Below are 24,863 nucleotides of genomic sequence, written 5' to 3' on the forward strand. Positions count from 1 at the left end.
CAGGTTCACTGACTTCTTTTCTTTCCCTCCCTCCTTCCCTTTCTCCTGGAGGCTGAGCCATTTATGAGCTGACTCCCCCCAGGGCCAAGGTGAGGACCGAGTGAATTACTACTCGTCACAACAAGCCAGCACTAGGCACCGCAGAGAGCGGGCTGATGCCCGGGACACAGCGCTGAACTGGACGGTCCTGGGCACACGGAACACCCAGTCCCACTGCCTTCCTGTCAGGCTTCCTGTGGCCCCCCGTCTTGTTTCAAGCTCTCTGCCTCTACCGAGAGAAGACGGTTTCCCTCTCAGGGGGGAATGACTCCGCTTAGGCCGCCGAGGTGCCGTTTCTTAGTTATCTCATTCAGAGAGTTCCTGCCGGTGACGTTTCCGTCCCTGACTTTTTAAAGTTATGACCTGACCGTATTCTAAACGTCCCTGTTGTTTTACCTGGGACCATGGACAGGCACTTAAATGTCACCTGCTGACATGTTGTTCTTTGAATACGTGAGATTTTTAGGCTTTGTGCAGGCTGCGTGTGAGCTTTCAGCGGGGCGGAGGAAGAGATTTTGTTGATTCCTTGGCGTAACAGTGCTTGGCTCCAGTCGTGAAAACAGCTTTTTGTATTTGTGGGAGGGAGGTTCCTTCCAAGGAGCATGTGGGCAGGTGTGAGGAAAAGGTGGTGGCTCAGAAACCGTGGCACTGAGCAGAACAGGGGCCCAAGACACCTGTCCTCATCTGAGAACAGTGGTCAGCCCATTCACATGTGACAGCTCACCCGCATGCCCTTTAAGCTCCAGGAAATACAGATGAATGCCCACGTGCTCTGTCCACATGCCGTTTAAGCTCCAGGAAATAAAAGGAGGAACAGTGGCATGATCGGGAAAAGCTCCGTAGGTACTTACAGCTAATACAGGCGGCGTAACTGACATACCCTGTTTCTGAAGGTTTCACTCTCTCTGCAGGCGCGCACCGTTTATTGGTTTCTGTTTCCAATTTAACCTTTGTCCCCACCTAATTCTGGAATGAATCACCCCAACGCAGCACGGAGATGTGAAACGCGATGTTTAGGACGCATGCGGCAGAGTGAAGGGTGGCAGGCATCAGGGAGGCCAGCCTGAAGGATGACAGGGAGGAGGGATGTGTGAGGCTTGTGCAGCAGGAGGGCCATTGGAAGTGTGTCCAGGCAGATAAGTAAGGCTGGGCGCGCGAAAGGACTCAGGGCAAAGCCCGGCAGACAGGACGGGGAGTTTGCACACAGCCTCTTGATGCCAACTGTTCTGAAAGGTCAAAAGCAATTGTAGTCTGTGTTGTAAATACGGTCGGAAGAATAGCAGAAACCCTGATTGTATACATTGTGTCAGGAGCTCCTAAAGTTCCTTTCCTTTGCCTCCTCTCCTGCGGCCAACAAACGCCTTCCACGAGCGCCAGCTGGACCCTTCCCATGGGTCAACAAGAATCCGAGAAGTGCGGAGAAGTTAAAAGAGAAGTTGACGTTTTTAAAAGCGGACTGTAATAGGGAAGAACAAATACGACTCCATATTGGATCTGCTTCTTTAACTTTAGCCTTTGTACGCTATTGCTTTAGCTTCCAGTTAAGAATGTTGCCTGTAGCCTGAAATACACAGGAGAGCCCATTCTCAAGGCTCTGACCTTTAAAGGTATAACACCTTCCTAAAAAGTTGCAGAACAAAGAATACCATTTGTCTTATTGGAGGTCTACATGAACACCGCGACCAGACCTATGTGGACAGTTGCAAGAACAAAGGATTCCGGCACCAAGAAGTTTGCAGCGACTATCCACGCTGCTTCTTCAACTTGCCTCTCAAAATGCTTTGCTGAAACCCCTGAGGGAGTCTGGAGTTTTGGGGGCCTGAGCGACCGTCTGCTTGCCGGGCACTGCGGTAAACCTTTCTCTGCTCCAGACTCCAGAGTCTGAGTGCTGTTTGGCCTCAGTGCGCGTCATCGGGTGCACACGCCGCGTTTGGTATCGGAATCGGCCAGTGCATTAGAGGGTGCATGATACAGGAAACTGGACCCCTCGGTCCCTCTGCCCCGGCCCTGCCCTCCTCACACAAGCTGAACAGAGCAGCCAAATGCAGGGCAGGAACCACACACACGACGCGGATCCTGCAGAGGACAGCACCAGCGATGGGTCCAGGTGGCCGACCCCAGCCCTGGCAGCACACGGACAGCACCGGGAATCGTAGGGCTTCCCCTCCTTCTTACAAGGAGCAGAAATACAAAGCAGAACAACTAGATTTTGGAGCACCTGTGAAAATGCCTCAAAAGGTTTTTATGTGCTCCTTATGCTGTGCCCTGATTCCTAAGACCTAATGGTCTTCTAAGGACCACTCGTAGGGAAAGTTACCCAGAGCCTAGAATCGTGGACACTGTATGAACAGTCACCGCACGGCTTGTCTCTCTACTGAAACCAAAGAATAAACCTTTGAAAGTTACCTGGAAAGACTATGCCTGTTCATAACAGGACTTAACAGTCATAAAACCACTGAATCATAAAACCACTGAAAGACATAAGCTAAAGCAATACAGCTCACACCTTACACAAACAAAAAGGAGGAAGTATGTTTTCCCGGCAAGTACCAAAATATGTCCGGGCAGTTTCTAAAGGCCACATGTGGCTAACAGACGCTGGCCTTTGTCTCTCTTCTTCCTTTTCAACACTTCATTGTTCCCTCAGTGACCAGACCAGCCCTTCCCACCCAGAACTGACTGGTTGCACCTAACCTTAACTCGCTCACACCTACTTGTAAAGTGTGACTGGAGATGTGTACTTTGGTGTCTGCTGAAGAAATGTCCCTGTAAGAAAGGCTCTGCAGGGGCTGCAGCAGGTGCAGAGGCCAGGGGAGTAGAACGCCCGCCCTCCCTCGCCCACCTGCACCTCGTCCAGCGGCCCAAGATTCTGTGGACGGGTGTGGATGCAATGGTTTCACCAGTGCAGTGAGTTTTGGAGCACAGCACACATAGCAGGTACCCCAGGACACACTTCCAGTACTTCAAGGAAGCTGCCGGTCAGGAGTACTCTTCTCACAGCTTGTGCTTGGCTGTAAGCAGGCAGGGCTGCGGGGAAGGCGCCCTCTCACGGTGCCAGGCCGGGAGTGGGTACATGAAGACCGCCTGCTGAATTCGCGGCGGTGGCGGAAGCGCCCTGGTCGGGACTCAAAGCAACACAGGGGCCGCAGAGTGTCACCCTCGAGGGCAGCGGCCAGCCCAGCCCTCTCCTGTCACTGTCATGGCTGAGGGATCTGAGCCTGGGAAGCTCAGAGGTGAGCTGAAGGTCACACCAGCAGGCAGGTGACAGAATTTGGGAACTATGCCCGGGTCTCCAGAATCCAATGTTCTTTTTCACTTTACCAGGCTGAAAGCTAAAATATATCTGAATTCCATCTCCAGGAGAGCAGATGAGCTTAATTAAACTGTAGCTTGAGGGGTTTAATTTAGAAAGAATGACATTTCCAACCACCAGGTAGGTGAAGGGAAGTATATCAGGGGCTTATAGCTCACGGAGGTGCTGAACCCACTTCTCTGAAGGTGCTCAGACTCAGGAGCGCCCTGTAAGGCGGCCCACGTCCGCGACCGTCGCCCACGCTGCTCGTCTGAACCACGGGCTGGGGTAGCTAGGAGGTACTTTCAACAGGAGCATCAGGGAACTAAGATGGCTCATGTGGTAACTATGGAATTGCACAGAACTGAACCTTTGTCTGACGGTGGCGGAGAGAACGCAGGGAGGTGGATGGGATTAGGGAGATCCTTCAAAGGCAACAGGGAGTTTGATGGACAATGTCCTGGACGTTGACACAAAGGAGAGTCCGACCTTTCTGATGCGGAGGGCACTGGGACTGCCATTTTGGTGGAGGGAAAGAGAGCTTGCTTTGTGACAGCCTGGGTTTGAGTCCACTGTGGGAGGGTCTGGCAGAGAGATGAGGGGCCTGCCTATGTCGTGGGTGAGCGGAGTGGGGCTGGGTGTGAGCAGAGGGGGGCTGGGTGTGAGAGGAGGGGGGCTGGGTGTGAGAGGAGGGGGACGGGGTGTGAGAGGAGGGGGGCTGGGTGTGAGCAGAGGGGGGCTGGGTGGGAGCGCACGGGGGGGCTGGGTGTGGAGTTGCAACAAGGAGGAGGGAAAAGGGGAGACAAGGAGGGGCCCGAGACAGCCTCGCATTTCTCTGAGATGAGCAGACGGCCCAGGAGGGATGGAGCTTCAGCGACAGTGGGGGGCAGAAGGGGAACCAGGTGAGGCAGCAGTGGGGCAGGTGAGCTGCAGCCCCAGAAGCAATGTTGGACCCGTCTGCTAGGTGTGTCATCAGATGGCCTGGGGCCCCCTCCCCTTACTTCCAAGGGATGGTTTATACACTGGGTTCCCACACGTTCGGAGTTATGGCCCTCACCGTGCTTTTCCTCATCAGCTCAGGCCAACAGGGACTCATCTTCAATGCCATGCACCTACTCCCTTCAGGTCCAGACCCACCTGAGATGACACCTGATAACTAATTCTACATTTCAAACAAGTACAAGCGTACATTTTAAGTGGCGCACTTTCCCGGAACTAGTGAACTTGCTCCACGTGATTACATCGTCTCTAGGGAAGGAAGCTTTTCCTTTTGCTCAGTAACACACAAACTTTGACATGAAGTCACTCTGGTTCACTCTGAAGCCTCTCAGGGCCTGGCATTACGTGTATGCAAATTTAAGTACCCCTAGAGCAGCATCCGTGATTTTTCGTTATATATAAAGCCATGGATAATCCAAACCTAAGCACTAAAACCGTTTTCAACTAAACCACTACTTTTAAGTTGAAACTTCCATTATATCACTTCTGGCAGTAGATTTGATTCCATACATTAATTTTATAGTATCAAGTTCAATTTTCACACTATGAGGCATGAAAACTTTGAGGAGGTCTTAAAGTTTTTTGATTAACTTTTTATTAATAGTGCTCATATCTAAGGTTTAAGCTTTACTGGTCTCCTTGTTCTTTGTCAGTGAATTACCCATAAACAAGTACCACAATATTGTGATATCAAATATGTATACACTTCATTACATGTTTACTTAAGTACTGTTGTAAAAATGACTGAAGTTTGCATGTGTTTTGCTGTTAATTACTACTTTCGTTCATATTCTTCATCTTTTTATCTATCCATCCATCCACCCATCCACCCATTCATCCATCTATCCACCATCCATCCATCCATCCACCCACCATCCATCCCTCCAAGCATCCACCCATCCATCCATCCCTATCTACCTACCTACCTACACACCCACCCACTCATCCACCTATCTATAGGTAAAGCAGATGTGAACTGTGCTGGGGTCTTCTACATAAGTGTCTGATGCTGAGGTCAGTATCCCCTGCACACTGCAGAGCTGCTGTCTTACTGAATTAATTTTAGTCTGAAAATAAAAGAATAAAGCCAGTACTGAGATAAACATATGCATAAAAAAATCCTCTAGAGTTACAGGCTAGATACATGAATGAATCACACCACTAAATGGATTCCTTTTCCTTTTGAGGAAAGCCTTTGAAAAATGTAGTATTTAACAACTTGGCGGGCATGGGCGGGAAGCTTCCTAAGGAATTCTCTGTCATTTTATTCATGAAAGCTACATCGTGAGGCCCTCTCGTTGTCCATCTTAAAGTATGTGCGTGTAAATTAAGTGCTGAGCAAAGGACTTCAAGATAGCTCAAAAACCTTTTTCTCATTTTCTCTTTTAATAATACAGATTCTGTGTTCACCACTTTGTCAGGAACCACTGAAAAGCCCAGCAAGGCTCTCAAAGGCTCTGAGTATTTTAAAGATTCACAAAACAAGTGTTATTTGTTTCTAAATGGTCATCAGAATACTTTCTTTCATCTTCCTACCTCTTCTACATATTCAAGTAAATGGGCAAAATCAGTGTTTTCCTCGGCCTTCTGCACGATACTCATGAAACACAGGTTTGACTCAAGGTCCCTATTAGTTTCACGTGTTGAGAGCTAAACTATGACACCAGCCTTGAAGATTATCCCCCTGCATGGCCACCATGTCGAAATACATACTACGGGCCGCATTGTTTTCCGCAAGATTCAAACGTTAAACCCTAACACCCAAGGTATTTGGATACAGGGTCCCTAGAATGGTTTTCAGGTGAAAAGAGTCCCAAGGGCGCCCTCATCAGAGAGGGTTAGGGTCCTTCCAACAGGAAGGGGAAGCTGCTCTGTCTGGCCCTCCCCTTGCGCTCACCTGAGGCAGAACCTGCCAGAACCCTCCTGTTGGACGTCTGGCCCCCAGAACCGCGAGGATACGCGTGCTGCTGCTTCAACCCCCCAGCCTGTGATAGTGCGCTCTGGCCGCCCAAGCACACTACTACAATACGTCTAACAGTGAGCTGTGTGTAATCTCCAGGTAGCACTCTCTCGGAGGAAGAACCACTCGGAGGTTTCTTAGATCACAACTGCTTGCAGTTTGGGGAAAGGAAATAAATGTTTCCTGGATGACCTAATTCCACAAATGCCTAGAAGAGCAGAAGCACAGCACATTTTGTCTGCCTTTGGGCATAGCTACTGAAGAGGCTTAAGCCATAAACAGAATTATCACAGGACACAGGGCGCCTTTGAAGACCTGCCTAAGTGATTTTTCCACTCCGCCTGCAAACGTCGTGTACAGGAGGGGCTGACAGTTACTTTGGGAAGCGATACACACGCAGGGAAAGCCTATGTAATTACTGGACCTGGAGGGGGTTAAACTCTTCGTTCCCAAGCGAGGGGACGGACAGGCCGCTGTTCTGGGAGTTGACATGTCACTGCTGCCGATGCAGGAGGCCTCTCTTCAGTCCCCTGGATGTGAACAGCTGTTACTTATGGCCCAGCCACCTGTTTACAGATGATGACAGGCCTATGAAGGCAAGGCCCTCCAGGATTTACTCTCTGGTACTTACTCTCCTTACTCGCCTGAATCCTGAGAACCCACTGAGTGCCCACCAACCAGATGAAAGCTTTCTTTTACACACAACCGTAGCTAATTCAGCACTTCTGGAAGTGAAGATGTGCTTAATTCCAGGGGAGGCTTCTGATCTTTTTCTTCATCTCTCAGTAGTCGTATTAATGTTCATTTCTAAACATCCATCAACAGAGGAATGCATAAAAAAGATGTGGTACATATATACAATGAATATTACTTGGCCATAAAAAAGAATGAAATTGGGTCATTTGCAGAGTTGTGGATGGACCTAGAGACTGTCATACAGAGTGAAGTAAGTCAGAAAGAGAAAAACAAATATCGTATATTAATGCATATATATGGAATCTGGAAAAATGGTACAGATGATCTTATTTGCAAAGCAGAAATAGAGACACAGACTGTAGGGAACAGATGTATTGGATACCAAGGGGGAGAGGGGTGGGGAGGAATTGGGAGACTGGGATTGACATATACACACCACTGATACTATGCATAAAATAGACAACTAATGAGAACCTACTGTAGAGCACAGGGAACTCTACTCAGTGCTCTGTGGTGACCTAAATGGGAAGGACATCCCAAAAAGAGGGGATATACGTATACGTATAGCTGAGTCACTTTGCCGTACAGCAGAAACCAACACAACATTGTAAAGCAACTACACTGCAATGAAAATAAAATAAATAAAATAAAGATAAACTGTCTACTAGGACGTCATTAGGTACAAGGTTTCCAGAATGTTCTTTGATGCAGCAGTTCAGAGAGATCTACTGCAAAAAGGAGATTCTTCACATTGAATGAGGGACTGGAGATTCGTGACATACAAAAATCAGCATAAAAAAAGTTTCCGGAAGGACTGCCCTGGATAAACCCATTGTTTCAAGTTTGATGGAGAAGTTTCGCAAATGTGGAAATGTGCTTTCAGAGAAAACCAATGAACGTCCCCCATAATTAATGCTCTGAGGAATACATCTGGGAAAAGCTTCAAGAAGATACACCTGACCATGGCAAACTTCACATTAGTGCAAATAAAGTCCTTGGCCTTTTTTCTTGGAATGGTCTGAATCGTCCCTGTACATAATAACTTTAACTTAAAATGCTTATAATGAATAAAATCAGATGATGCAAATGCTCACTTTAAACGTCAACCAGCTCTGGCACTTGGGTTACGCTTTTATTTCACTAGGAACGGAAGTGCGTGAAGACATAAGGAGCTCTGGGCAAAGGGTGCGCAAGAGGTCGCGTGGTCAGGTCACCCCGGAGGGGCAGGGGACACTGTGGAGACGCATGAGGTCCCTGAAGGTGGGCGCACAGCAGTCAGGAAGGCATCCTGGGTCCACGTGGGCCAAGAAACTTTCTCAAGAAGTATAAACAGCAAGCCCTGAGTTTGCAAGTCTCTTCTTGGGGTTTGCCAATGCGGGGGTGGGGCATCTACCAGCCAAGGGTCCAAGCTGACCCGAGCCCTCTGCATCGTGTGGATCCCTGTGTGGCCACAGACCACACCCTGGTTTTCTGCTTCTTGGACACTGGCCAGTGGACACTCAGTACGGTGGGGTGAGAGCCGCAAAAACTACCCAGGACCGGGGCGCTCTGTGGTCCTCCAGGGACCCCAACACGTGCCCCAGGGACCATGTGCCGTAGGCACTTTTAGCTGCTGGTAAAAGAAACAGCGCAAGTACTATTTACCTTCAAAACAGACTATAGCAACAACAGCAGTGTTTGCAGGCCGAACAGTCAAGTAAAGGACCAATAAATATAGCATTGTATTAGCTTTCTTCCTCTACCTTGAGAATATATTAGTGGGGTGAGAATGTTTCATATCCCATGCATTTACCTTCTTATAGACTTCAATCATTTCAGCCCCTGACTCAATTTTAGTGTCTAATAGAACAGGGGCAGTGAAGAGCTCCGACTCACAGGCACTGATACGTCATCCCAACTGGGTAAGTCCTGGTCCAGCCTGGACCCAGGCCTGCCTGCGAGTGTGGCCGCCAGCCTCCTGGTGACCAAGAGCACCTCAGGACCTGCAGACAGGGGGCAGTGGGTCAGGAGCCAGCTGCTGTGCGGAGACTCTGGAAGAATCAGGAATGTGAACCCCTACGGAATATGATGTAGAAGCAGCAAAGAACAACGTAGAGGGAGAAAGTTAACAGCAGAGGGCCTGGGAGAAGCTTTATTCCTGCAGCAAATGTCATTTCTAACATTTCTAATATTCCTATCTCCGTCTTATAAGTGGGAAAACTGGAACTGAGAGTAGGCACTGCGGTGGGCAGACTGATCCCCAGAGATGCCCACCCCGGAAGCCCCAGAACCTATGAATGGGGTCCCTTACACGGTAAAGGGGACTTTGCAGAAGGGCTTCAGGCTATGGAGCTGGAGACAGGGAGGGTGTCCTGGCCGAAAGGTTGGGGGCTCCTCTAGCCAGGTGTGCCCCTAAAAGCGGAGCGCCTTCTCTGGCTGGAGGGGGAGAGATGCTGCAGAAGGAGTGATGTCAAGCATGAGCAGAGTTGGATGCACCAGTGCTGGCTCTGTGATGTAAGACCCACTGTCAGGACCAGAGTGAGACCTCGAGGGGTTGAGGGCGGAGCCCAGGACACCCAGCTAGGAGACGGGGACTCCAGTCCTACCTATAAGGAGCTGGGTTCCACCAGCCACCTGATGAGCCTGGGCATGGCCCTTCCCTAGCGCCTCCTGGGAGGAGCCCAGCCAGCCAACATCTTGGTTTCACGCCTGTGAGACTTGGAGCGGAGGACCCAGCTATGCCAGGCCCGGAATTCCAACCTATGGAACAGTGACATAAAAATCTGCGCTGTTCTAAGTCCCCAAGCTTGTGGTCATTTGTTAGGGCAGAGGTGGAAAGGAACATGGGCAACTGGTCCAATGTTAAGCACCAAAATTCACATTTAAAATTCACAAAATTCACCTGGCTAACTGTGGAGAGAATAATACAGTATACAACCAGCACACCCTCTGATTGTGCTAAGAGGCCTTCAGCTAATAAAACAAACCATGCTCTAATTTGCTGATGGTCCACAGAAAGGACCCTGGCAAGAAACTCCCAACCCAGTGGCCAGTCTTCTTTACTTGTGCAGAATTCACATCCCAGTTCCTTATGCATTCACCTGGGGACCGATGCTGCTGTGTTTTAGAAAACAGGGAGGGATTCCATCTTCATCCAGTTTACGCCCAAGACTCTTAGAATTAGGAGAGCTTTGAAGAACTGGTCCAAGACCCCCAGCATCCCTCAAAGAGATTTGGATCCTCTTGCCAGCATTTAGGACAAGCTGTTGCCAAGTATGGACTTAAACAAGGGGGAACCAGTCATCCCCACTGGCCTGGGATTAGGTGGGTCCCTGGAACATGGAGATTCAGAGCTAGCACTGCACAGGATCTGGCCGATGGCGAGGACTCAGTCACCCTAGTTTAAACAAACAAAGTGCCGGGGATGTAGCCACTGGGGACGCCCTCTAAAAAAACGGAAGATCACCCTTGAATCTGTCAGATGCCGTCCGTGGAAATTACTGGGGACTATTAACTCAGTATTTGTTTAAGCTAGCATACGAGTAATCCAGTGTTTCTGAGGTATCTTGTTGATTGTCGCTGCCTAAGAAGCCTTTGCAGACAGACTTTTTTTACCCCAATACAGCAACCCCCCTTCCCCGCTGATGACAGACTAGTAACACAGAAGGGGAAGCTACGACGGAGCCCTGGGGTCACCAGCGAGGGAGGAAGCGGCCGGGCAAAGGGGCGCTGTCAGGAGCCAGGCAGAGCGACACAGAATCTGCGCTAACAACACGGGCACACACGCGGTTTACAGCTTTACAAAGGCAAAGCTGGGAACGCAGGAAGACGTTCTTCTTAGCCCTGGCAGTTGAGTCACTGCTCCCCGACCCGAGCAGAACTCTGTGTGTCTATGAAGGTTACCTGTGGGCACGACTATTTAATTTTTCACAAATCCAAGATACAACTCATCCTTCTCAGTGTCTGGAGCCCTGTCAAATTTTCATTCTGTGATGGTGGCTTAAAATAGATGGGTTATATGTACATGCTGTTACGAGGACCTAATGAGAACCATCATTCTTTCAGACTGCCGATATGTGAAGACTGCACAACCACACGTACAAACACACAAAGAACAGAGAAAACACGTGGTGCAACACAGGGATCACAGCTCCTGGTGCGGTCTGGGGTGGGGGGCGGGGGGGTCCCTAGGGCTGGCATGGGACCAGCTGGCTCAGGTGGGAGCCAGACCAAGGGCTCCTGGAAAGCAGGACTCCCTGAGGCCCCGTGTGAGATGAAACTGCTTGGGGTGAAGGCAGGACTTGAGGTCATTCAGAAATGCAGAGGCCGGGCAGCTCGGCAAGCAGAGGCCTTACCGCTGGCCAACCAGAGGCTGAATATTCACAGGAAGAAGCAAGAAAGTGACGATGGGGAGTTGGGGAAAAAACAGGGACCGCTCGGTGGTGAAGGGGGCCCAGAACATGCCACGGGAGCCCAAGGATTATTCTGAGCTGAAGACATGGGAGAATCAGCAGCTGCAGGGCGAGGCTTTTTCTAAATTCTCCTTATCTTCCTAAAAGCAAAGCCTCCCTAAAGAATGCAACTGCCATAAATCCCCTCCCCAGGAGTTTTACAACCCGGGAAGGTTGACTTTTATGACTGAAGAGAAGTCTGCACAGGTCAGAGCCCGGATAAGAAATTGTGTAAACAGACATCGTCATACAACTACCACGTCTCGCATCTGTTCTCCTAAGAGCCCATTCATGTTTCCTAAAAGTCGTCTCTTCTACCAGAAGCGCCCCTCTGTCTCTCCCCAACCCCTATTAAGATGGTATATAAGCCCCAGGTGCTCACTGCCTCCTTGAATCATATTTTTCTGAGAAATGCCTCATGCTTACACAAATAGAAATCTGTATTTTCTCTTGTTAATGTCTTCTGTCCGTTTAATTTACAGGCCCCCAACCACCAAACCTAAGAGGGTACAGAAAACGTTTTTTCCCCCCTCGACAATGGAATTTGGGAAAGCAAGCAACCTGGTCCACAGAAAGTCGGTAGGGATACCAAGCAAAGGCAGGCTGGAGAAAGAAAAGATGTGTAATGGGAGGAGTTATGAAAGGAATAGTTGAGATCTTTTTTTTTTTTTTTTAATGAAATAAGGGAGGGCCTGGTACATCAGGTTGCAAGAGACGTGAAATAATACCAAGACGAGTGACCAGAGGCCTCTGTATTTTCCTCAGTGGTTCTGGGTGACAGGAGAAGACGGGCATGAGGCCTGGGCAGCAATGGCCAGGGATGTGCAGTCTCCCTGAGGCCCCGAAGGTGGCTGACTATGGCCCGGTGACTCTCCACACCGCCAGGAGAAAGTCGAGCACCACTATGCCCCTAACGGGGTGTTCAGAAGTGAGACACTGACTAAAGAGTATGTAATCCCCCAAAGACAGAAGCACAGCTCATTCCACCTGGCCGCCAAGTTTTAACTTTCTTTTCTTTTTTTTTTTTAATTTTATGTATTTATTTATTTATTTGTTTATTTGGCTGCTTTGGGTCTTCATTGCTGCGTGCGGGCTTTCTCTAGTTGTGGCGAGCGGGGGTTACTCTTCATTGTGGTGTGTGGCCTTTTCAGTGCAGTGGCTTCTCTTGTTGCGGAGCACGGGCTCTAGGCGCGCGGGCTTCAGTAGCTGTGGCTCGGGGGCTCAGCAGTTGTGGCTCGCGGGCTCTAGAGCGCAGGCTCAGTAGTTGTGGCGCACGGGCTTAGCTGCTCCGCGGCATGTGGGATCTTCCCGGACCAGGGCTTGAACCTGCGTCCCCTGCACTGGCAGGCGGATTCTTAGCCACTGCGCCACCAGGGAAGTCCTGTTAACTTTCAATCTGCCAGAAGCAATGCACCCACTTGATTCCCATTATTCTGGGAGGTGAAGTAGCTCTTCCAGCAGCAACACCTGACAGCCTACACCTGTCTGCAGACTTTGGCCATATAGACAATACACAATAAAAAGAGATACAGAGAATGATTTTTAAATTAACGTGTTTCTTTGTCAAGAGATTATGTAAAATATATTAATTGCCATTTCACATATTGAAAAGTCAACTCAGGTGATGACTTCTGTAATTGAAGAAATGGTCTGAGTGTTATGTGATGAAGACATTGTACAGTTAATCAGAACTCAAGTTAAAATACATTTGCCATTTTTTAACTCTCTAGAGGCTTAATGTGTGAGACTTTCTTCAAAACAAAACAAAAGAGTAATTCAAAAGAAAACTCTGGGGACTTCCCTGGTGGTCCAGTGAGTACGACTCCGCGTTCCCAATGCAGGGGGTTCCGGGTTCGATCCCTGGTCGGGGGAACTAGATCCTGCGTGCGTGCCACAACTAAGAGTTCACAAGCTGCAACTAAGACGTCTGTGTGCCGCAACTAAGAGCCCGCACGCCACACCTTAAAGATCCCACGTGCGGCAACTAAGACCCGGGGCAACCAAAATAAATAAATAAATAAATAAAATAACTATGATTCTTTAAAAAAAGAAATAATTGTTCATTTAAAAAAAAATCCTGAAATTCAGCTGTGAACATTAACAAGAAAAATATGTATCCAAAGTAGTGATTGCCATGTTTTTAAAAACTGATTTCAGGTTTTACTTGTAACGTAGTAGTAAATATCAACACAAGAAATCCTGTGTAAATGATGGCATTTTTATTTTGCAACAAAGACGTGCATTTTTGCGGCGAGGCACTGAAGTGGCAGAGCACACACACCCAGGGGGGCTGGGGTGACTCCCGGCTTGCTCCCTCAACCTGCCCCAGACTCTGAGCACCGTCGCTCCTGTCTGCAAGCCTCCAGAAGCTCAGGGGCTGTGAAAGCTGGGGCAATGATAACCTCTGCCCTGCGGGGCCCCTGGGATTCAGTGGGGGCTCCCGCATGCCAGGCCCCCCGGCACACAGGCGCTCAGTGAGTGCGCCTGAGCATGGAGATGGGTAAAGTGACTTCTGAAGATGGCACCGTACTTTTGCATATCTTAAGCACAAAAGAACGATACATAAATAACTTAGGACATCTGCAACGAACACTTGCTGAATGCCAGCTCTGTTAGGCATCTTCTCCTAGTAAAACGGTGACTAACGTGACAACATAAATTCCCCCTTTTATGCTACTTGTGCTTTACTACAGTCCTATTAGTACTACTGTACCAGATTAATTTGGTGACACGCACAGAATCATAAATTCCTGACGGCAACCGTGACTCTCTCTAGGGACTTGATAACTGCATGAAATGCCCTTCAACTCCGAGGCTCGTCACCCCTATGTGCTGGCGCCTGCACTGCGTCAAAGAGGAAGCAGCAGGACACAACCTAAGAGCAATGTCATGCTTCCATGAGCCTCTCTGCAACTGCTTGCTGAATTTGGAAGACAAATGCAAGTACAAAACGGGCGGTGGGCCTCCACAACCAGGAGCCGACCAACACTGTCCTTTCCTCCTACAATAGGCACATCTGAGGAAAACCCAAACACCTTAACTGTGTCTGCCTAGGAAACAGGACAAGACAGGTTTCATTTCTGCAAGACAAATAGCTGCATCAATAAGTGTGGGTGACTAACAAGGGTAACTGGTGGAGAGCACTTCTAGGAGCAAGACTACTCCTCAGATACGCACGTGCTCATTTTCCTTTGATGTGCCCAGAACACTGTCACCGTGGGCAACAGGGATGTCCGAGCTCTGCCTCGGCGCCTCGGCGTCTCACCAAGGGGAACTCCCACCCGTATAGACTGAAGCCGCACAGCCGTGCCCTCCTCTCCCGCAGCTGCACTGCAACTGGCCTCACGCAAAGCCGGCGTGTGGTCTCCCACACACACTTGAAAACCTGGCAACGCCATGTTTCAATGAATAGGGTGCCCGGCAAAGGAAGGACTGCCTGGAGTAGAAAGAAAGGCAGCACCCTCCTCCCTGAACAGCCAAACGAAGGAGGACACGACGGGTCAGCACCTCATCTTCTCAGCTGTGAAGACGGCTGCAAGCAGGCGCTCCTACTCTGAGCTGCTCCGGAACCAGTCTGCTCAGGGAGGCACCTCACTCTACCTGCACCACACAAAGAAGATGGCCCTTCTAGGAGGAGGGTTTTATCACCTGAAGGGATGGGAGATCCTTTAAGAAGTTCTTAGGGAAGGAGAACGCATTTGTATGGAATCTGTCGTAGGATGGCAAACATGTGGACACAAAGATGTTCTGATGTAAGAAGCAGAACCACACTGCAGCCAGGACCCGTCCCACCAGCGCTGAGGCCTCATCTTTGACTCTGTGGTTTAGTGGCTGGGCCATCGCAGGCTCCACCCTGGTCATGCAACTGCTGAGTTGAATCCATCCGCGTACTTGTATTGCGAGGAACGCACTGCCGCCATCGCTCAATGATATGCAATGATTCTTCTGGCTGCCGCGTAATAAAAAATATATATATTTGGCCCTTGCCCCTGGTTTCCAGTACAGAGCTCCTAAAACCCTTGGCATTTCCTGGGCAATCAGAACATTTTTCATTACTCGTAATAATCTCCTTTCAAGCACATGTCAGCTTATGCTAACGAGTGACAGTCCTGGGCCCCAGATGCCTTCGGGATGGGGGCTGGTGGACAGAAAGACCAGGCAGGATTAGAGCGCTGCAGCTTGCACCCCACCCCAACCTGCAGGCCCGGCGACGCAGTCAACAAAGGCCCATGGTTTAACCAGCAGTGCCAGGCAATGGAGCCTCCGCAGAAAGCCCTAAGGTTCTCGGAGCTTCTGAACACAAGGGGATGCTGGGAGGGTGGCGTGCTCAGAGAGGGCATGGAAGCCAGCACCCTGGCACCCAGACCTTAGGCTAAGCAGCTCTTCCACCGGGCTGCTCCTGAGCTGTACTCCTACACTAGACCAGTGAACGCAAGTCGCATCTTCCGAAGTTCGGTGAGTCATTCTAGTGAATTATAACAACCGGGAAGGGGGCTGTGTGGGAACCCACGTCTGTGGCCGGATGGGAGAAGCACGAGGGGCCTGGGTACCTCGTCGGAGGCTGGCATCCGCAGCAGGGGCAGTCTCGGGGGCTGAGCCCCCAACCTGGGGGTCGGCGCTGACTCCAGGTCCTTAGCGTCAGAAGTGCGCTGAATCGTGGGACGCCCAGCAGGCGTCTGAGAATCAGAGGAAGCCCGAGGGGTTACACAGTTCGACGGCCCTTACAGGCTCAGTGTAGTCAGTTAGGCCCCGGGCCCAAAAAACACATCACTCAACAACGTTCGCCACTGTCAGCTGCATCGGGAGGCAGGCTTTTGAGTAACCTTCCCTGCACTCGTGGTTAGTGTGGCAAAGGCCGCGTTAGTGACAGGCAGACAGTGAGAAGATCTCTCACGGAAAGGCTCTTCCCTGCACCCGTGCCCCACGAAGCACTGCACCCTCGGATGCAGGGACCAGGCGGGAGCACCGTCACCCCGAGGGACACCCCGCCTGCTGTGGACACACGTGGGTCACCAGCAGCAACCGCTCTCGAGAAGCCCCAGGTGTTCTGGAATCTGCCTCTGCAGGTGGCTGAGGCTTCTTCCCCCTCCTCCGTCTCACCAGCCCCCATGAGCAACGCGGAGACTCAGCAGAAGCGAACAAGCCCCGTCGCGCACTCTCAGCACTCTTCCTGGGCTCAGACACCACCTCCCCAACTCCAGCACGGACCAGCATAAGGAAGCAGCCCACAGAGGCAGGACAGAGCTCCGCCTGCAGCCCCCTGGCAGGGGAGAAACCGAGAAGCATTTGGGGGAAGGGGTGGTGAGCACTGCTGACTTATGTCTGAATTGCTGAACTGCAGGGAACATGTTGTGTCCAAGGCTGCTCGTTACAAATAAGGACACCGTCGCCATGCATCACTGAAGGCCCCCCTTCCCTGCAAAGTGCCCGTCAGGCAGTGCTCTGCGAAGCCTAGGCTTTCTTACATTCGGGCACCCCAGACGATTCTGGCCGGGACTCACTGGCCAGGTGACTTGGGGTGGCTGCACTCCGCCACAAAACGAAGGGATCTCCCCACGCACCTTCCACCCGGCGACCCCACTGCCCTCTCCTTGAGTCCTCGGGAGTGCCGCGCAGCAGCTGTCCACGTGGACACAGAGACCCTGCGCCTGCGCACGGCGTAACCTGTACGCCCGCTGCCGCTTACCTGCTCCACGGGAGCGGCGGGAGAAAACCTGCGGGCGCACGCCAGGAAGATGTCTGGCTCCGGCTTCCCACTCCTCACTTCGGGGTCATCGCCGAGGACGACGTGATGGAACAAGCTGAAGAAGCCCTCGTGTCTGCTGGTCTTCATCTGGAAGGATGCGGTCCCTGAGCTGGTGGCCACAGCACAGGGCACGCCGTGCTTCCGCAGGTGGTGGATCAGCTTCTCCACACCTGGGGGCGGGGGGGGGGGGCGTCAGTGATGATGGGGAGCAGAGGTACCGGCCGCAGGCCTCCAGGGACACTGCGCCAGCTCTGCCGCCCTGGCTCTGCTGCCTCTGCCCAGACATCGTGTGAGCTCACACTGTCCTGACAGGGGTCGTCAGCACTGGGGCATCCCCACGCAACACAAACGTCAGAGAGCGATTCAGGGCTCAGCGCTAGCACCTCCCAAAGTAACAGAGGTGACGGTACTGGGATGCTGCTGCTGTGTTCGTCAATCCTATCAGAGCCAACCCAGGGAAGGGCCTCTGCACTGAGTACACAGGGCTTCGTTTTGTTTTGTTTTAAAGCAATGAAAACACAAGGACTATGCTTTTGGTGTTTTCTGAGGAAACTCTGTATTGTACAGAAAGCAATTCAGCATTCCTCACACTGCTGGACCCTGAACCAGCCCCCATCAGAGGCTGAAGGGAAAGGTCGCTGCTGAAGCAAAGCTGCAGGACCACCTACCAAGGGGTCAGACAGTGAAAAGGCTCTGCTTAACACAGCTGAACAACAATAACAACACACCACGTGAAAGACACGCTTCCGCGTTCCTATCAACGGTGGTGGTTAAGTCCAGGAAACACGTAGGTTAATGTATTATCCTTGGAGCCAATTAAGAGACCGCCAGTTATAAGAAATGTGACAAAAATGACAGTACTTTCCACCTTCAACACACCCGATTACAACAACAGTAATGTCTAAATCCACACAAAGGTTTATCTAAAATAGTATCTTAAATAATCAGATAATCACGGCTGTTTCAGTAAGTACATAAGGCGATGTCCCTAGTTTCTCAATTGCTACAGAAAAGATTGACACGTTTTTCGATACCTGAACCCATTCAGAAAGGCAACAGATACTGTGATCCTTCAGAGAAACAGTCCTATGAGGTGCTCAGAGGAAAATGTGGACCTCAACTCCACGCCAAGACAACTAAATCAGCAAAATCTAGCACTTGGATGGATGTAAAAGTCAGTGTCCGACATCCAATCAAAATTACCATGCTTGCAAAGGAGGAAATACAACCCATAACCAGGAGAAAAAGGCAATCAATAGAAATGAACACAAATATGGAAGAGATGATGGATATCAGCAGATACTGACCTCAAATAACAGCTTGGTAAATATAATTACGCCCAAGTCAGGGACTGTCAGAATGGAAAAACGAACAAAAATAAAAGTGAGACCCAAATACACGCTGTCTGCAAGAAACTTACTTTAAAGATAAATACTCAGATAGGTTAAAACTAAAAGGAGTGAAGGACTTCCCGGCGGTCCAGTGGTTAAGATTTCACCTTACAGTGCAGGGGGTTCAGGTTGGATCCCCGGTTGGGGAGCTAAGATCCCACATGCCTCGTGGCCAAAAAACCAAAACATAAAACAGAACCAATATTGTGACAAATTCAATAAAGACTTTAAAAATGGTCCACATTAAAAAAATCTTAACCAAAAAAAGGATTGAAAACTATGTATTATGTCACTACCCATCAAGAGTCAGTGCAGCTGTACTAACAAAAGACAAGTGGGCTTTAGAACAACGAATGACAGTTATCAGGGATAACTAGGGATGTTTTGTAATGACAAATAGGTCAATTCATCAAGAAGATATGGCAATTCTAAATGTGTATGCACCAAATAACAGACCTTCAAAATAGGTAAAGCAAAAACTCAAAGCACAGAAAGGAGAAAGATGTTTCAAATTCCTCTCAGTAATTGACAAAACAAGTAGACAGAAGATTAAGTATGGTACTGCTGACTTCAAAAACACTATCAAGCAACTTAACCAAATGGACATTTATATAACACTTTACCCAACAACAGCAGAATACATATTATTTTCAAGTGCATATAAAACATTCAACAAGATAAAATACACTATGAGCCAAAGAACAAGTCTCAAAAATTTTTAAGTAACTGAAATCATACAAAGTAATTTCCCTGACCATAGGAGAATTAAAATAGAAATGGTATTTGAAAAATCAAAAACTGGAAGAAAGAAAAGAAGATCTACAATCTAAGATTTTATCTTAAGAAAGTAAAGAGAAAAGAAAAAAATAATAAACTCAAAACAGAAAAGAGAACGTAGAAAACTGATTAAACCAAAACCTAGTCCTTTAAAAAGATCAATTTAATTGGTGGGCTCTTAGCTAGACTGATCAAGGGAAAAAAAAAAAATCCAAGTTTATCGCAGTGAAAGAGAGACAGCACTACAGGTCCTTAAAATCATTAAAAAGGATACACAAAATATGACAAGCAACTTCAAGTCAATAAATTTGCTAACTTAGATAAAATGGACACGTTCTTTGAAAGCTAGAAAACTCACTCAAGACGACGCTAATAACCTAACTAGCCCTAGGTCTATTAAAGAAATTGAATCTGTAGTCAAGAACCTTCCCAAATCTAGGACTGGATGGCCTCACTGGTGAATTTAGCAAGCATCTCAGAAAGAAAGAAGAAATAAAGAAACCGCAAGAAATTGGAGGGAACGCTCGCTTCCCAACTCATTTTATGAGGCCAGCACTTTCCTGATACCAAAGCCGGACAAAAGTCACACAAGAAAACTACAGACCTGTATGACTTCTGAACACATATGCTTAATTTCACACTGAAAGGAATTTCCAACCAGTGTGAAAGTATTCTACGTGAAGGGTTTCTATGGGGTGTGAATCTATCATGTGAAAACATGAAAAAACCACAGCATTCAAGATTGTTTGCAACAAGCACTGATTAACAGCATGGAGAATTACATTTACCAGTTAAATTTCAGTTAAAAAACCCTTTACTTAACGGATGAATTAAGATGGATGAAAGAATGCCTATAAACAAACAGACATCCAATAATCACCTCTGTCTGGATACGGTGATTAAAGTTGAGTATCAACGTGATTTGAATTTAAAACAAAATATTCAAATTGTATCACACAATAGTAAACCAACATATTAAAAAATAATGGAGCATATTTAAACAGATGCTTTCTCTAAAACCTACTGGAAAAAGAAAACTTTGCTGGAAAAGTTCTCTGGTGCTACTGATTTTAAAAATTTAAATATAGTTTATCTCATTTTAGCTTATCCTTCTAACATTTCTAGTTCTGTGAACATTTCATAATGTACCTAATGTAACAGCAGAGTACTATACATAAATAAGTACACACCAATAAGCCTATATTGGAGTGAGTACTCAACATTTTTTTTTTTTTTCCGGTACACGGGCCTCTCACTGTCGTGGCCTCTCCCGTTGCGGAGCACAGGCTCCGGACGCGCAGGCTCAGCGGCCATGGCTCACGGGCCCAGCCGCTCCGCGGCATGTGGGATCTTCCCGTACCGGGGCACGAACCCGCGTCCCCTGCATCGGCAGGCGGCCTCTCAACCACTGTGCCACCAGGGAAGCCCGGAATTTTTTTTATTGTGGTAAAATATCATGAAGTTTACCATCTTGTGCATTTTTAAGTGCACAGCCAGGGGCATTCAGGAGCTTCACCTTGTTGTGCAGTGGTCACCACCAGCCATCTGGAGAACTCTCACCTCCCCAGACAGAAACTCTGTCCCCAGTGAACACTGCTTCTCCCCCGCCCCACCCCGGTAACCTTCACACCACCTTCTGTCTCTGTGACTCTGACCACTGCAGCTGACTCCGGTCAGTGAAATAACACAGTATTTGTCTCTTCTGTCTGGCTTCTTTCCCTGAGCACAATGTCCTTAAGGTTAACCCGTGTTGTAGCCTGTGTCAGAATTTCCTCCCTTCTTAAGGCTGAATAATATTCCACTGTAGGAATACAAGACATATTATTTATCCAGTCATCCATCAGTGAATACTTGGGTAGCTTCAAGTTTTTGGCTATTATGAGTAACTGCTTTCCATTCTTTAAAAAATACAATATTTTTTATTTCTTGAAAAGCAAGCCGCAGTTGAAATATTTTGTCTGTTGTGCACCGCATCCCCGAAATAATGCTGGGAGCAGATCTTCCAAGACTGAAAATAGACTAATATACAGCTGACCACTGAACAAGAGGGGTTTGAACTGCGCGGGTCCACGTACAGGTGGACGTGTTTCAACAGTAAACACTACAGCGCTACACGGGCCGTGGTGGGTTGACTCGGCAGGTGAGGAGGAAGTGCAGACACAGAGGGCCGACTATAAATCACAGGTGTTGTCCAAGGTTCAAGTGTACCCGTACTGCCTGTGCACACACTGCATCCCCACTGCTGGGTGGGTGGTCTACCGGGAAGCTGTGGGATGCGGGGCAAGCCAGGCGGCCCCCTGGAACCTGGCCGTGTTCACTGGGACGACAGGTCACTCCTCACCCCACACAGGTGCCACCCACCCCGAGTCCGCACCTGTGCAGTCAGCACCTGCTCCTCAGACACCCAGAGCCTGTCCAAGCGGCTGGAAGCCACTCTCCTCAGCTGCCGACGCCCGTGACTAAACCATCATGGCCATCTATCTACCCATTTTCTCTCCACTGAATTGAGAGGTCTTTCAGTAAGGACTTCTTTTATCCGTGATCTCTTCCTCCCAAGTATTTAAAAATCCACAGGGGAACCGCCACACATTTAAAAACAAACTGCAGCTCGTTCATTTGAGAAAAACATTTATGCCCACAGTTAAGTAATAGCTAGAATCGCAGGAAGACAAGACATGTATCTTGTGGCTTAGTCTAGGATGTCTCTGTTATAATTTAGTGACAACTCAGGCACCTGGCAGTCTTTGAATGCCAGAACATTTAAACCAGGAAAAAGGAGTAACGTCCATGTACATCATCAAATAAGTCAGTACTCTACAGGACAAGGGGAATCAGAATTGTAAAGGTCTGTTACTGGCATTACTGACCAGCAAATGATTTTGAAGGAGCGTGGCATCGTGACTGTGGTTTGTTACCACGTCCATACTCAATATTCTCCTTTCACTGCTGTTGTGACTGATTTCATGATGAGAAAAGCTAGGCGTAACCTGAGACTCACACCTTCTCTCTGCATGTGCTGTCTGCTGGATTCTTTTTATGTTTGCAATTCTACAGCTTCGGTGCTTAAGTAATAATGACTCTTGAAACTTCAGTTCCAGTCCTGGTTTGTCAGGTGAATGTTAATTTTTGCCAGTACCACGTCACACTGTCACCTCACATGGGACTGCGGTCCACTGAGACCTTCTGACTCCACCTTAGGTCAAGCCCTCATAGTCTGGTCCTCCTCCCAGCTAACTCTCCCCTGCTGTCGTCATCATGTGCCATAAACCCAGAGGAATCCCCCCCACCCCGCATAGGTTTCCCTCTGGCACATCATCTCTTCAAAACTCCCACTGGTTCTAGAAGCAGCAGAGACAGCTTAGCTCAAGACTAAAGACCTAGTCGAGCCGAAGCCCTTGACTATTTCTCAAGCACATCAGTAAAAGGTTCAGCTTCGAGCCACTTCTGTCTCACCTGCTCTCCGCAGTTTCCCCAAAGTTCAAGCCCCCGTCCCCAGCACAAAGCTGCCACTGCCCCAGAACATTCTGCTTTATCTTCCTCCACTCCCCTTCCACCACTCTTTTCTGAATTTCTCTTTCTGATGTAAAACTATATGTTACTGTAGATTTCCACTTAAATGGATATGCACGTATCCTAAGCTGATTATACACACCTTTCTTTAATGTGCCCATGAGCAGCCACCCAGCCCCAGATGCCCTTAAGGACTGAGTAAAGGAAGAGGAAAATTACAGGATGACCCTAAGGAAATGAGTGCCTTCTTGCCAGGACGGTGGGCCGTGTGTTCAGAGAGTGGGGCGGCAGGAGCCGACAATGTCTGCTAATAGCCATGGGGGACTAAGGGCATAAGACACACGAAGAATAAAGTAGAAGAGAGAAGCAAAAGGCAGGGGGTGCGGGGGTGGAGACACATAATTACCCAGGCCAAAGCAGGCTGGCAAAGAAGAAACGGGCTTGGGTAGAAGTGGGACTGGGGCCCACACCACGGAGAGCGGTGTCCACTTCGCGGCCGGGCTGTGGTCATCAGGGGCGCTCCGGAAGAAGAGCACAGGTACCTGCTCTGCCCCGGCAAGGCCCACCCTCCTGCCCAGGGAGTCCCCACGTGTGCCGCTCTCCAGCTTATGTCGGGGGGCTGCACTCCACGGTGGACACGGCCAAGTTCCTGGTTTCCCGAGGTGACCTGGTCTGCAGAGCACAGGGAGGCTCCGCTGATGGGAGAGCGGGGACCGGCCGTCCCCAAGCCGCAGAGGCCTGGGCACCACAGCCTCGGCTGCCCAGGGGGCCGGGGATCAGCGTGCACTTCCGCTCTTCTGCTGGGTGACCTCCAGAGCAGGAGGGGAGAGAAAAACCCGAGGGAGCGCGGTGTGGCGGGGGGGGGGGGGGGGCTGGCACCTCCAAGGGGCCCGTGTGACGGGCAGCGCGTGGGCCATCGCTCCTGGGCTCGGCCTTGTCCCCCTCCTGTCCACTGGCCCAGATGCCACGCCCTGGGCTCTTCCGTGGGAAATCCCCCCATCCCAGCCCGTGAAAACGAGCAGGAAAAGTAGAGAGCCAGGCCAACAGGAGAACCTTCCAGGGGGTTTCACACCAGAAGAGGCACCGACTTTATGACTGGCCTTCTACACCAGTTACTCTCGCTGAATTATGCCAAAATACATCATTTCATCCATCTCAAAGAATCCATGACTGAAGAAATGTGCTTCAAAACACAACGGAGGTACTAGCATCCTTCATGGGGACCCTGTTAAAAAGGTTTCCTTACGTCCCATGGCAAAAGTTTTGCTTACGTTAGGCCACATATATTTCAATACTTCTTATCAAAAAGTTGTGCCACGATTCAGAAGATGTCTCTTCCCAGAAAATAATTAGACCTTTCTCTGACCTTCACCCTATATTTCATCAGTAAGGCATGTGGTAAATGCCTACAGAACATACTGGTCAAAAGTATCTCCCTCCTAGATCATTCATGACCCACTTCAAGGAGAGGCATCCACAGCATTCCGTCATTAGGCTGCTGACAGGAAGGTAATCAAGTCACTTGTGCCTGGCCTTCAAGCCCCACGGGCCAGCCCTACCCTCCAAGTGGCTGGACCCAGGCAAGGACACACCCGCGTCACTATCAGGGGCTAATTGCCTGGTGCCTGGCCCAAGGAGGGCACACCTACATCATAATCAGGGCCTGCTTCCCCTGGTAACTGGCCCAGGCAGACATGCCTGCATCATAATCAGGGCCTGCTACCCCTGGCAAACTGCCATGCCTTCCTTGCTAAGTACCTGCTGGGGCCACAGCTCTCACCCTGAACTGAGAGTTTCTTTCTCAAAATGAAGGATACTGAATTCATAATAGACCGTCCCTACAGACAGACTTCTTTTCTAATGAGCTCAAGATGCCTTCCACAACCTAAAATGCCCCACCAGAAAATACCTTCAGAAAGAAAAGAAATGAAAGTCAAGGGTTATGCTATCATCCACAGCTGCGTGATGGTAACAAAGCGGTAAGTGAACAAGATGAAAACCTAGACCTAGAAAGAGGGCAGTG

At 49.3% G+C, this 24,863-nt stretch overlaps 1 protein-coding gene across 2 annotated transcripts in view; it reads right to left on the reverse strand.

Annotated features, from left to right (window-relative positions):
• The window catches only part of PUDP (pseudouridine 5'-phosphatase), a 124,139-nt gene that overhangs the window by 61,002 nt on the left and 38,274 nt on the right, over positions 1-24,863 (reverse strand). For both annotated transcript variants that reach the window (XM_027095480.1, XM_027095479.1), the window contains exon 3: positions 17,103-17,332. In XM_027095480.1, the coding sequence (XP_026951281.1) occupies positions 17,103-17,332 (230 nt within the window). The remainder of the gene's footprint in view (positions 1-17,102; positions 17,333-24,863) is intronic.

The sequence above is a fragment of the Aethalodelphis obliquidens genome, unplaced genomic scaffold (assembly GCF_003676395.1).
Source record: "Aethalodelphis obliquidens isolate GAN/ISIS:26980383/991018 unplaced genomic scaffold, ASM367639v1 scaffold91, whole genome shotgun sequence".
NCBI classification, from domain to species: Eukaryota; Metazoa; Chordata; class Mammalia; order Artiodactyla; family Delphinidae; genus Aethalodelphis; species Aethalodelphis obliquidens.